Source organism: Ursus americanus, chromosome 24 (assembly GCF_024610735.1).
Source record: "Ursus americanus isolate L20-20 chromosome 24, mUrsAme1.1.p, whole genome shotgun sequence".
Lineage (NCBI taxonomy): Eukaryota > Metazoa > Chordata > Mammalia > Carnivora > Ursidae > Ursus > Ursus americanus.
Window position 1 is genome coordinate 11,481,849 of NC_142150.1, and position 14,387 is coordinate 11,496,235.

The 14,387-nt window shown below is 36.6% G+C and overlaps 1 protein-coding gene across 2 annotated transcripts in view; it reads left to right on the top strand.

Annotated features, from left to right (window-relative positions):
- Positions 1-14,040, top strand: part of LOC148107839 (uncharacterized) — a 190,460-nt gene extending 176,420 nt beyond the window's left edge. The window contains exons 2-3 of one of the 2 annotated variants that reach the window (XM_087855350.1): positions 11,222-11,363; positions 13,289-14,040. In XM_087855350.1, the coding sequence (XP_087711476.1) occupies positions 11,222-11,241 (20 nt within the window). In that variant the 3' untranslated portion in view covers positions 11,242-11,363; positions 13,289-14,040. The remainder of the gene's footprint in view (positions 1-11,221; positions 11,364-13,288) is intronic. The other variant, XM_087855352.1, reaches the window with a different exon arrangement.
- Positions 14,041-14,387: the final 347 nt, after the last annotated feature.

The following is a 14,387-nucleotide window of genomic DNA, read 5'->3' on the forward strand; positions in this document are numbered from 1 at the left end:
AACCCATTTTTTATTTCCATGACAAAAGAACTGGTTCCTTCCAGGTCAGTGGTTCCAGTATACACCCAATACTTATGTACACATGGAATTTGATGCCTGAGAGCTCTAGTCAAGTGATGGAAGTAGCAACTGAAGAAAGAAGAAGGGGCACAGAGTCAGAGAGACGTTATACTGTAAAGCTAGCTTTCTTCTTGTGCAGGAGAAAAATCCCAGTGGGTAGCTCAAAAGAAAGAGCAGTTCTATACACTCTGTTATAGCAGAATTTTTCTGGAAGGAAGAGATTTTGACTAATAGTTCAATTCTGTCAAATTTCACTAAAATCCATCTTTACTTGCTGCTCGGAGAGGCCTGAGAATTTTAGGTTTAGCAGCTTATTGAAACCTGAAATTAATCCAGTGTCTTATGGATAAGCCCTGGTTTCCAGATCCATTGATCTCTTTGACATATATCTCATAGGATGCTGAGCAAATAATCTTTCTTAAAAATCCCTTTAAAAAGACTTAATTTCAGGCAATTAATATAACCCATCTCCAAATATCCTTATAGAAGATAGATGTAACTTTGAGTTGGGAACAGAGACAAGCAGAATATAAAACCTGAAAAAGTTGAGAAAACACAACACTTTGTCATTTCTGAGACCGACAGCACAGACTTGGCTGTAAAACAAACAAATAAAATCATGGGGTTTTTCTTTGTCACTTAAGCAAGTTGCCTCCTCAGTTTATAGACTGTGCTCCATCATTCATAGCTAAGCCTCATTCCAGTTACACCCTTTGTGTTTGGAGGATATAATATAACAGCCTGGGATGGTACTATTAATTGGTTATTTTATGAAAGTAATTGTTGGTATTATTATTAGTGAAACTCAAAGTTAGGGAGAGTCTCCACATTTGATCGAGCCCCCACTCCCCCAACCTATTGCCGCAGGGTGTGGTAGACATAATTCTCGGTATGGAGTCAGTTCAAATTCCAGCTCTGACACTTGCTAGCTGGTGACTTGAGCATATCACTTAGTTCTTCAGTTCATAGCTGATTCATAGGAAAGATGTTAAAATAATATATAATTCAAAATTGGTGCAAGTTTTTAAAAAAAGATTTACATCTAAATGATGTCAGTGGTCAGCAAAATTGGGTCCCACTGCCCCCAACAATTCATGAAAAGCCGTGTGGGCCATTTGCTGGATTATTCTCAGATTCATCATCACCCATGCTCTACTCTGGGACCGGTATTAAATTATCTCTGTATAAGTGATACTTTGTTTTTCTGGCTGGATTCTGTCTGATTCAATTGTTTAATCTCCTTTTGAAGGATTATTAGTACAAGCTTTTATTTTTATTTGGCTTTACCTTCTGAATTATTCATGGTATATCACATTCCCCTGGTTAGCATAGGTTTATAAAAATTATAATGAACAAAATGATTAGACACTTTTATTTTTTTGTTTGCACATTAGGAAAGGCTTCATAAATCTAATTTTACTGTACTTTAGCTGTGCCACATCTCCCTCTAATTTGTATTTACAAGTAATTGCACATGGTGAATAAATACTTGTACTATTTCAAATTATGCCTGTGAAATCACATTCTCGTTCCATTCTCATTTTTTAAAAAATTATATTTTAATAGCTTCACTGCCCTGAAAAGTCATAACAATTTAATTATTTTGAATATATTGTGTTTTGTGCCTATTTTCTATTCATAACCCATCCGTGTTATTGAAAACCTTGCAATTAATACTTAAAAGTTAATGAATTACTGGATGGAAAAATCCTCTGATGTTGGCCATTGAAGGACTGAGTTATTTCCCACCAGTGAAAAGGTGGAATGCAGGTATTGATTTAGGGGCCTATTTAGTTCCATCTTACCCTGTGGCTTACTGGGTTGTAATCACTCTTAATTTGAAACCAGTTTTGTTCAACTCACTGCAGCTGTTGAATGGGAAAGCTACCTGTCCAGCATTGAGGGTAAAGATGAGGGGTTATAGAGGGTCTATTTTCATTAGTCAGGATAAGTAATACTAATTGTTGCAATGCACTGAGATCTCAGTGGCTGTGCCCACATACACAAAAAAATGTTTTTAATTGTTGGTGTGGGGCCTAATGCATGCCAGTGGAAGGTCTCCTTTATCTGAGACACAGGGATACAGGCTCCATCAAACTTGTAATTTGACCAGCTCAGCATATAGACTCTAAGATCAACCTGGCAAGGGAAGAGGAATTGGAGTTTCACCCAGGATGTTTTCAAGGGGCAGAACTGGGAGTAGCTTGTATCACTTCTGCCTGATCCATTGATCAACACATAATATCATTGATTTAATGTAACTGCCAGGCAACGTGGGGGAGTACATGGAATATTAGGTGGATGCTCACCACGTCTGCCGTGTCCACCAAACAGCTGATGACATCAGGAGATAAAACTGTGTCCGTAACTTTACCCATCTTCTTCCTGGAATACGTGGACTTCTTGCTTTCCTACGGAATTCCTATGTAGCCCTTTTACTAAGAGATTTGGAATGTACTTTCTCCTTGAAGCCTATCCAGATACCTTCAGGCAAATGGAATTGCTCCTTTCCCTACATTTTTTCTGTTTTATTTTATAGTATGACTATCAATAAGAAGCCCTCCTATTTATTGAGTATTTACTTTATGGCAGTTTGTGTTACCGGGAGAGATCCCTGTTTGCCCAAAGACATCACAGTCTCCATTCAGCTTCTGGCTCTGTGGTCCCTGCGTGATAATTCCTGGAACTCTTAAACCAAGAGCATGTTCTTTCCATCACTGTGCATTGTGGAGACCCAGCAGATTTATAACATACTTCTTTTTGGAGTACACTTGAAGAGGCAAATGAGATCTTACCATTTGATATGCTAGATGAAGTAATTCCTTCACTCATGCATTTACTCTTGTACTCATTAAGCAATTGTGTTAGACATTGAAGACCAAAAATTTTTTTTCAGGGATTTCATTCTAGTAGTGGAGCCTGGCATAACATACAATTTCAATACAATAGGAAAAAGGAGTTGTAGAGAAGGGATGGTCAAAGTGTCCCAAAAGAGTTCATTGGCTTTATAACTCTAAAACAAAACATGCTCATGGAAACCGTTTTATGGGTGGAACCATTTTAGAATGTTAATTTTTTAAAGTTGTTTGAATATGGCCAGTATAGAGGCCCACTGTGTAATAGTCACTTCTCAGAGAATGAGGTGAAGGGTAGGCATTCCAGCTGTGATTTACTTACATACGATTTTATTTATTTTTTCGAGAGAGAGTGAGAGAGAGAGCTCGAGTGTGGGAAGGGGCAGAGGGAGAAGCAGACTCCCCGCTGAGTAGGGAGCTCAACATGGGACTCCATCCCAGGACTCTGGGATCATGACCTGAGCTGAAGGCAGACACTTAACCATCTGAGCCACCCAGGCGCACTCTTTCTTTTTTTTTAAATTCACAGCCCAGCACAGTGCCTGCCCCAAAATACTCAACAACTCAATAACAGTTGTTTGAGTAATCCCATGTATGCTGGTAACTATGAATGCAATAGGAAGACCTATATCCCTTATAGCTCTGAATAAAAACTCGATTTCATCTCTGCATCTCCAGAGCTTAGTGTGGGTTCTACAATACAGTAAGGTTGACTTTAGTTTGATTCGCAAGTTAGTTACATTTATTTTATTGACGTTGCCCAATTGTAAAGTGTGCTGCAATCTGTTCTTATCAAGTATCCAAATTTGCTGCATTTGGTTAAGAACTTACATAAAGTAAAAATACTCAAACCTCTTCCACTGAGTTGCTTTTTATTCTTGGGAGAAGCCAGTTGGTTAATCTCTACTCTAGTGATTTATTTTTGGTAAATTTGCTCATTACATTTAGTGCAATATAATTACAAACTAGAATTGGCAGCATGTGAGCTCAATGTAATATGCGATTATTTTCCTCATTAGTTATATCCAAAGCTATCTCCTTGACACAGGTTTCTTGAAGTTTAATATTTTCTCAAAATAATTCAAAAGCATCATTGAAGAGAATGTACTTATTTTTTTTTTACAAAGACATAATTTGGTTTAATTCACTGTAATTGGTTCCTAAACGGGTTGGTTTTGTTTTGTTTTTTAAAGATTTTTATTTATTAATTTGACAGAGAGAGAGACAGCCAGCGAGAGAGGGAACACAAGCAGGGGGAGTGGGAGAGGAAGAAGCAGGCTCCCAGCGGAGGAGCCTGATGCGAGGCTCAATCCCAGGACTCTGGGATCACGTCCTGAGCTGAAGGCAGACGTTTAACTACTGCGCCACCCAGGCGTCCCAAGTTTTTTTTTTTTTTTTTTTTAAGATTTGTTTATTTTTTTAAAGAGAGAGAGAGAGAGCACGTGTGCTCACACATGCAGGGGGGAGGGGCAGAGAGACAGGGGGAGAGAATCCCAAGCTGACTCTGTGTGGAGTGCAGAGCCCAACCTGCGGCTCCATCTCAGGACCCTGAGATCATGACCTGAGCGGAAACCAAGAGCTGGATACTTAACTGACTGTGCTACCCAGGGCCCCCTCCAAGAAATACATAGATTTCTATTTTGTCTTGCTTTATGAGAAATATTGATCAACAAATTGCTTCTTTTGAAAGGGAAGTTATATACTCAGTTCTTTATGAGAAAGAAATAAGAAGTATTTAATTATTGAGTTTGCTTTGTTTATTCATAGTCAATAGTTCACTTTCTTTATTCATAAATATTAGTATTTCTTTATTCGTAAGTGTGAAAAGTGAAGTCACCATTGAATAATTTCAATCCATATTTTTATTTTTTTTCAATCCATATTTTTAAAAATGATTTGATTAGTTAATTTAAATTGAAGTGTAATTAACATACAGTGTTATATTAGTTTCAGATGTACAATATAATGGTTCAACAATTCTATACATGACTCAGAGCTCACCACAATAAATATATTCTTAATCCCCTTTATTTCACTCATTGCCCCGACCCACCTCTCCTCTGGCAACAACCTGTTAGTTCTATGTATTTAAGAGTCTAACTTTTTGTCTCTTCTTTTCTTTGTTCATTCATTTGTGTTTTTTTTAAATTTTATATATGAATGAAATCATATGGTATCTGTCTTTCTTTGACTTACTGTGTACATACTATTTTTTAAAGCATCATTGGATTCATTTAGAAACTTTTTATAGTCTTTATGTTTGAGGACTGTTTTTTTTTTTTTTAAGATTTTATTTATTTATTTGACAGAGATAGAGATAGCCAGCGAAAGAGGAAACACAAGCAGGGGGAGTGGGAGAGGAAGAAGCAGGCTCATAGCAGAGGAGCCTGATGTGGGGCTCGATCCCATAACGCCGGGATCACGCCTCGAGCCGAAGGCAGACGCTTAACCGCTGTGCCACCCAGGCGCCCCTGAGGACTGTTTTTTTAAGTTCTTATATGTGGCATGATAAAATGTGTGTGTGCACAGTATTTTAAGAGTAGGATTTTTTTACATAATAAGAATAGCACTAGGATTTTCAATTTAAATACAGTTTGATACAAACAATATTAATTGATAATAAAATAGTGATGACAAAATTTACCATTTTTTGTAGAGAAAATAGTTTTGCAGTATAGAGACTTATACTTGATACTATAAAAATATCTGTGACTAGAAATACTTGAAAATAGCATTGATTATAATTCTAAAAGCATTAAACATTCAATTCTAGCAACTTAATTTATTTAATGTTCCTCATCCAGTTTGGGTTTGCTTAATTCATTTATTTTTCTCTACTTGGAATATTCTGCTCTCATATCTCCCCACATCTGTCAAGGACTCATCAAGGCTTAGTTCAAATATCTCCTCCTTAATGAAGATTGCGTAATTCTTCCCAACCTTTTCCTTGAGTGATCTGTCCTATGCAGATTTTTTTCTGTTTTATACTTTCTTTTTACTTATATTTGTATAACTACATGAATTCCTTTGTTTGGGCAACAATGAGGTCCTTGAGGATAGACCAGGTTGTTGATATATTTTTATTTCCTAAGCAGCTGGTTCTGGCAGAATGGAAAACAAGTCCCTACACCTTCACCCAGAAACGAGAACACACAATCCAGCCAAAGCCAGCTTCGAAACACACAGCACATTATACATCTACCCTTCTACCTCCCCCAGCTTCTGTTCTATGTTTTAATACATTATGTAAACAAGTTGTCTCATCAAGTGATAAAAACACCTAGTGATAGAATCATCAAACTCTGCCGCCATATTGTGTCATACATAGCGTGTTATGGCTACTACTCTATGCACACTGGCTATTTCCAGAGACCCCCTAGGGAGAATATAGTTTTCTTGAGAGATAAAAAATCCACCTCTTGGTGCTTCAAGGTAATAGTTATAGAATGTGTCATATGAGCAAATGAGATTCTACTGAGTTCCTGCTGCTCTTTCTCTTATTTGGTGGTATTTTTATACATTTTGGTGTTCCTGTTTATCATTCTAGTTGATATTTCTTTCTTATGCCTGAAGTATTTTTCACCTTATCATCATTCTTTTAAATCTCTCTAAAAGTTTTTCTGTAACAAATCTATATAGTGTAAAGGGATCTGCATCTTTCTAATACAATCCAAATGTGAATGTATTCTTCAGTAGAGAAAAGTTGGCCTTTGTTCTAACCTGTTATCTGTCGGTCTGCAAGTTCATTATTTTAAGGTACTGTTTATTTAAGTAATTCCTAAAAGTCTCCAGTGGGTATTCTCTACAGTCTCCCAGTTTCTATTGTTTGGATACTAAAATTGGACTCTTTTGTTATTCAAAGAAGACGATCTAAAATACAGTGTATTTAAATTTTATTCTAATCTCCCATTATTTCCTTTTTCAACTTGCCTTTTAATTTTCCCCAGTTAATACCTTGTGGCTCATTTCATGCTACAGAATTTCAGGTACTTAATGTTGGACAACATAACTCTCATTACACCTGTATTATACATTTCCTGTATTATACATTTCCAGAAAAGTCTGGCCACAGAAGTATCTTTATTTTGTATGAAGATAAACTATTTTCCTCACAAGATTTCCCACTAACCCTCTAACCTCTAACTGTCTAATCCACGTCCAAATTGAGTGGGCTTAAGCTAGCTTCACAAATACCCAGTTTATCCTTTCATATCTTAAAGCTTGCCTTCTCTAAGATAATTCCAGTTACTTCAACCATGTGGTTCCTAATTTCTGACATTATCTTTTCATCTGGGTATCTCTTTTGTAATGTGATATTCAAAATTGAAAACTGTATTCCAGGGGTGATATGAATAATACTGAATAAAGATACATTTTTGTTCCGTGAATCTCAAGTGGAGGAATAGTTCCTTCCCCACTGCCAGAATAGCAGAACCTCTATTACTGTTCTTCTAAATTTTACAGCCACCACCCTGACCCCTCCAGTGTTGAAAATCACTGTATGTAATGAGAGTCGATACTGACAGAATTGTGTTGCCTGTCGACAAAAGTTAAGTACCACTATTTTACATAAAATATTTCTGTTATTGCTCTTCAAAATCACAAACTCAATTCAGATTGTAACTTACTTAAAATGAATAGGCTCTTCAAACTTACAGCATTTAATTCATGGTTATTACCACTTTGCCTTATGGAGTTGTTTTGATGGTAAAGATGAGGAATCTCAAATTTATCACCTGGAAAGTCAAGTAGAATTCTCTGGGGGGAAAAATGGTAGTATAAAAACATGCTTACAAGTTCTTTTCCCAGAAACTAACAGAAATGACTGAAGAACAGTAAAGACAAAAATAGGGCATGATACCAACTACATTCCATGTATTTCACTATATGACTACCAGTAGAGCTGGGATTAAATTGAAGGAAGACATCAGAAACTGACTCGGAGCAGTGAGAAGTGGGAGAGTAGATTCTTGAAAACTCCATGTTTACACTTGAGGTTTGGGGCAAAAGGTAGAGTCACAAGTAGCTTGTGTGTGAGATGTGAGCCACTATGAATGAAGCCCTTTTCCCTGCCTCAAACCAAAAGCTCTTAAAACCTGAACTGACTTTAAAGGAAAGTCAAGGGGCACCTGGGTGGCTCAGTCGGTTAAGCGTCTGCCTTCAGCTCAGGTCATGATCCCAGAGTCTGGGGACCGAGTCCCACACTGGGTTCCTTACTTGGCAGGGAGCTTTCTTCTCCCTCTGACTCTGCCTGCCGCTCCCCCTTCTTATGCTCTCTCTCTCTCTGACAAATAAATAAATACAATCTTTAAAAAAAATTAAGGAAAGTCAAATCCATGGCCTTTTATCATTTTTCTTTGCTCCCTTTGGTAGCAGCAGAATCGGTATAACATGGAGGAAATCCCTTTGCATTTGGAGGAGCAAGGTTTTGCATTGGAAATCTGGGGAAAGTGCTAGTTTATTTTACTCCTCCAATTCAATAGATGTAGGCCCTAGTCCATTGTTGTAAACTGGCCAAATGAAATAAAGAAAGATATAAATCAAGTGCTTGGGAGATCAAAATTCTTTGATTGTAAATGTCTGGAGACTGAGTTTTCTTCACTCTTGTCAGGCTTCTGAAATATAGAATTTTTAAAATCACATAAAAACAGCCATTATACCAGTTTGAATTCTGAGGGGAAAATTGCCATTATGGACAGAAGATGGAGAGGGAAGAGACCTGTGTTTCTTCTATAAATAGAAGTATTGGGTTAGTTGGTGACTAACTGATATTGTGAAAACAGAATAAAAAACATTAAAACTTTCAAAAAACTCTGAAACAGAATATAAGACATAAATATAGAATCTAAAAAATCAAATGAAAATTTACATCAGAAGCTCTTCCCAAGGAAAAAGAAAATGATCTAAAAACTCCTTAGTTTCTTTAAACCATGGTCTTTATAAAACAAGACACAGTACAATTAAATTATAAACCAAGAAGAAAGCAAACTAGAAGACAAATTAAAAACATTTAATGTAATAATTTATATTATTGGAAAATTCAGAATGGCATCAGAAGCACACGGGATTAGACTCAAACTAGAGAAAATAAGATCAGTGGTTGGAGCACCTGGGTGGCTCAGTCGGTTAAGCGTCTGCCTTCGGCTCAGGTCATGATCCCAGGGACCTGGATGGAGCCCCGCATCTGGCTTCCTGCTCCACGGGGAGTCTGCTTCTCCCTCTCGTTCCAGCTGCTGCTCCCCCTGCTTTTGCTCTTGGTCAAATAAATAAATAAAATCTTAATAAAAAAAAAAAGAAAGAAAGAAAAGAAAATCAAGTGGTGTGAAGAGATTTAAGAAAATTATCTAGAAAGCAAAAGAAGGGGACAAAAACAAAGTGATGTAAGCAAAGGATGAAGACATGAAATATAGTTAACAAAAATTCAAAATATGGTCGCAAAAGGAACACAAACAGTATTTGGTTTCTGTGTATATCCTAGAATATATATTGACCTGAATTAATGCTTAATTCTGCACATTAAAAGGACTTATCACATGGTAAGTGAAATGCTCATATAAAGAAATACACAGTGAACTTCAGAGATAAAGAAATGTTCTAATGAGCAACAAGGTAATGTAAATAGATTCATAAGAAGGAAGGGACGATTTCATATATCAGCCTCCTATCTCTTTGTGTTCTTCTTTCTCTGGTCTCCAGTAGTGTTGACCAGTATTCAGTCGAGTACTTCAGAGATGCCCCTGAGTAAACCTCTGGAAAAGCCCCTGCTCTGGGCAGTGTTCTCCTTTCCAGTACTCTGCTCCAGAACTCTAGTTTCTTTGGCTTCTCAGAGCTACCTGCCCCATCTCGTCACTCAGTTCTCTGCCTGGGTTCCCTTTCCTTGTACTGCTGTCTAGAGATTTTTACAGGCAATAGGTTGGAGCAGTCATGGGACTCCCATCATTTAGCTCCCGTTTATCAGGGATCACTGTCCTTTATCGCCTCCAGTATCTAGAAAATCTTGGTCCAGATATTTTTTCCAGTGTTTTAGTTGTTTCAAAGTGGGACGGTATATTCAATCCATTATTGCATTTTGGGTGAAAGGGAGAATGCGCATGGCATTTTGTTAGCTGTCTTTCTTAGTTCATTCCTCCCACCCGTCAGCTTTTTTTGAAAAATGTGTTTTGGAATCTGTTTATCATATCATATTTTTATCATTAGTGAGTTTCTTTCCTTCTTTTTATTTTAAGGCCTTAACCCAAGTCTAGTGGCTTAGCAGAGAGAAGATTGCCCATGTCCTGGCTTCGAAGCTGTTGTTTTCCTCAGCCACTGAAGAAATGTTGGAAGTTTTAGTCCCAGTGGATTTAAGATACATAACCCAGCAGCTTATTTCAAGCAACATACTGCATCTCCACATTTTTATTTCATCATACTGAGATAAATGAGCTTTGATTACTCTAACCCTGGAGCCCAAAGCACATATATTTTTCAGCTCTGGGCCTCAGCGATGTTTACTTTGTATTGGTCATTGTTTTAAGCTTGCATCTATTTGAATATTGGAGGTATTGGAGCAAAAGCTAGAGTTTAAAGTGCGGCCCGACAATGACGACAATAAAAACACTTTTCCAGAAGTCTCCAGGCTTTTCTGCGTTTTCTTTAATATATCTGTAATACATTACTCATCATTTTACTCTCTCTTGTTAATAGTGAATGAGATATGTAATTATTTCCTCCCTATCAATGTGGCTTGTTTGAAGGTAAGGACCATGCCTTATTTATCCCTGTATTATTTTCACTCTATATTTAGACCATTAAGATACTTTGAACCTCTCACTCCCCTAATGAACCATACATGTGAGCCATAAATAGTTACTACTCAAGGAAAGTGCCCATTTATTAGAAAAAGAACACAGTTGTTTTCTGAGTTTACCACAGAAAATGTCTTAAGACGAGAAACTCATCTTTTTAGTGACTTAATGCAGCTATGACAGTCTGGGTGGTACGGGTTGAGGCAGAATTTTAGTCTACTTGCTTTGGATTTAAAAAAAAATGGGAAGAGATTTGTGGTGGAGAAAGGAGGAGCAGAAGTCAAACAGGTAAAAGTAAATCTAATTAAAATGGCCATAGGCCAAGTCTCTACAGAGGAAAAAGGCCAAGAGGGACTTAAAAACAGGTTTAGCTAATAATTCAATGTTAAGTTGTCGACTACGATTCATGACAATGTGACAATGTAGTTCTTCTTCTGCTCACTCGGATTTTGATAAAGTCTTACTAACACATGACTTTATGACGATGTGTTTGTTTAGTTTTGCTTTTCTTTTTTTATGCAGGAGTGAAAGTTTTTACTTGAAAGGAAAATAAATGAGAATTGCAGTAGGCAAAACGTGAGCAAGAATCAAGAACTCATGAGCAGCAGGATACTGGAGCCATAGAAACCCACAAGAGCTCCAGAGAGGTCAGTTCCTCGAAAAGGTCAGCATGGAGTCGTATGATTTAGCTATTCTACTCTCACATAAATTTGTACACAAGTGTCCACGGTGGAATTATTCATTATCGTGAAAAAGTGAAAAAAGCCAACGTCCATCAACTAATTAATGAATAAACAGGATGTGTGGATCCATACAATGGAATATTATCAGCAGTAAAGTACAATGAAGTACTGACATATTTATACACACTACGTGACACATGCCACGACATGAAAGAATTTCAAGAACATTGTGCTGATAGGAGCCAGTTATAAAAAACAACATATTTTATTATCCTGTTTATATGATATATCCAGTAGAGGTGAATCTATATGTGCAGTGTAGAACTCCTTGGGCCAAGAGTTGGGTTAGGGCTGGGTAGAAATGGAGCATAACAACTAAAGAGTACAGAGTTACATTTCGTGGTGATAAAAATATTCTAAAAGCGATTGTGGTAACAAGTTTAGAACTCTAAGAGTATCCTAAAACCCATCAAAATGTACACTAAAAATAGGTGAACTATATGTAAATTATATCTCAGTAAAACATAAAAAAATATGATAGGCAGGTAAAATGCAGTATGCCCAATTAAATTTGAATTTGATATAAACAGAGAATGACTATTGAGCATAAATATATCCCAAATATTGCATATTATAAAATTATCTCTATTTTATTTCATACACAGATTGTTATAAATAATTATTTATCTCAAATTCAAATTTAACTGGGTGTCATGTATTTTTATTGATAAATCTTGTAGCCCTGCATTAAGACAAAATAGCCTGGACCTAGACAGCAATTCATCAGTCTTTCCTTTCAATAAGCCCCTAAACAAGTCTAAGGGAGTTTCACATGAAGATACTTTTACAGTGTTTAAGAGCATAATGAATATTACAGCTTGTATAGCTTAGGACATGTTGGGCATTATCTTGCTGCTCTCATATTGGTAATATCTGTTTAACATGTGTAACTAATTTAGCCCTTGCCTAAGTATATAATTTTAATAAAAAGACAAGAAATTTTCAAATCTTTCCTGATTATATCTTGGGTATACTGTTGAAGGAGATATTTTCCATATTTGAAATGAAGGGAATCTAAAATATTTTATTGTGGCAACTGGGAACCTAAATCTTCAGAGATCAAACAATTTCAGAGTGTAGCTGGAAATTTACACAGTAGTCAGGTTCTTAAAAAACAAATTCAGCCCCTTCAGCATCCAAATTTATTTTGCATATATCAAAAAAAATCCACCGTTGAAAGTCAGACACAATTTTGTATTTGAGATTATCTGGGTTAAGTTCAAGTCAAAAGCTACAGAAACAGAAAAATCAGCATCTTTATTGTCATACCTCAAAATTCATTTTAATAATGTATCCAATTTACTTACTTGCTTAGTCTGTAGTGTTAACTAGAGTGTGTTTGCCTATTCTTCATATCAATTCCACACTCATATGATAAACATTAGTCACAAGTGAGGAATGACTTTAAATATATTGTAAGCAATAGAAGCATCATTGGGATCATTTACATGGATATATGCCTTAATATTTTTCAATTCACAGAATTGTATGAACAGCCCTTACTGAGGTTTTCAAATAATCTCAACCCTATGGAATCCAGTCTATCAAAAACAGGTTTTTGTTTTTGTTTTTTAATGTGTGAAACAGATCTACAATTTAAAAAGCAAACACAACATGATGCACAGAGAATAGTATCTGTTCTCACTGAGCTTAATGTTTAGCAGGGAAATAATTATATAATTACAAAAACGTAATGTATCACCATTATAATCATTGTAATGATTTGTGAGTATCCCTCTGAGTCTTTTAGAAAGCTTCTAAATCTTTGCCTTGTTTTCTTTAGGAACTTGCTCAGGTATTTGAATTTTAATCAGTGGGTATATGTATGTGGTTTTCTGTCTCATAGCATTTAAGAATTCGCGAACTCAAGAGCAACGTGGAAGGAAAAGCTCTGATAGAGATTGACATCAAACAATAACAGAAGTGTAACAGACACCTGAGCTCAAGGAAGAAAAGACGATTAAAAGGTATACAGACGTGGGGCGCCTGGGTGGCACAGCGGTTAAGTGTCTGCCTTCAGCTCGGGGCGTGATCCCGGCGTTCTGGGATCGAGCCCCACATCAGGCTCCTCTGCTATGAGCCTGCTTCTTCCTCTCCCACTCCCCCTGCTTGTGTTCCCTCTCTCGCTGGCTGTCTCTGTCAAATAAATAAATAAAATCTTTTAAAAAAAAAAAAAAGGTATACAGACGTAAAAATATGGCTTAGCTCCATAGTCTGTGTTCTTCAAACTTGTATCTTTAGGCATAAAATTCATTCTTCAAAAGAAATCATATCTGGAAGTTAAAAAAGAAACCATCAATTTAGGGCTACTCTTGTGAGGGTAGGAGATGAAGGAGGGCACTTTATAAGGTCTTGACATTTTTTGATATTCAGTGACTCCTCATTAACTGGAAGTATGTAGATTTTACTAAAATTTTGGAACCTTATGTCAAGCCTCAAAAAAAATTTCATTACTTTAAGCCTCAGTAGAGAAGTATAATCTCATCTCCTATCCCATATGTAACATTATTTACATAAAGAATTGTGTGGTTTTTTTTAAAAGATTTTATTTATTTATCCGACAGAGATAGAGACAGCCAGCGAGAGAGGGAACACAAGCAGGGGGAGTGGGAGAGGAAGAAGCAGGCTCATAGTGGAGGAGCCTGATGTGGGGCTCAATCCCATAACGCCGGGATCACGCCCTGAGCCCGAAGGCAGTTGCTTAACCGCTGTGCCACCCAGGCGCCCCTAAAGAATTGTGTTGTAATAGAAAGATTCTAATTCAAATCTCATGAAAAGAATAAGATTTAAGTGTTATGCAGGTATTTATGTCTTGCCCTATGAAATCACCAAATATCGAATGAGGAAAAGTTGACAGCCTTGGAGTTTTGTGAATTCATTTTCAAATATTAAACCTTTTGAAGTAGTGATTAATATTATGACAACAATAATATTTAGGGGAAGGA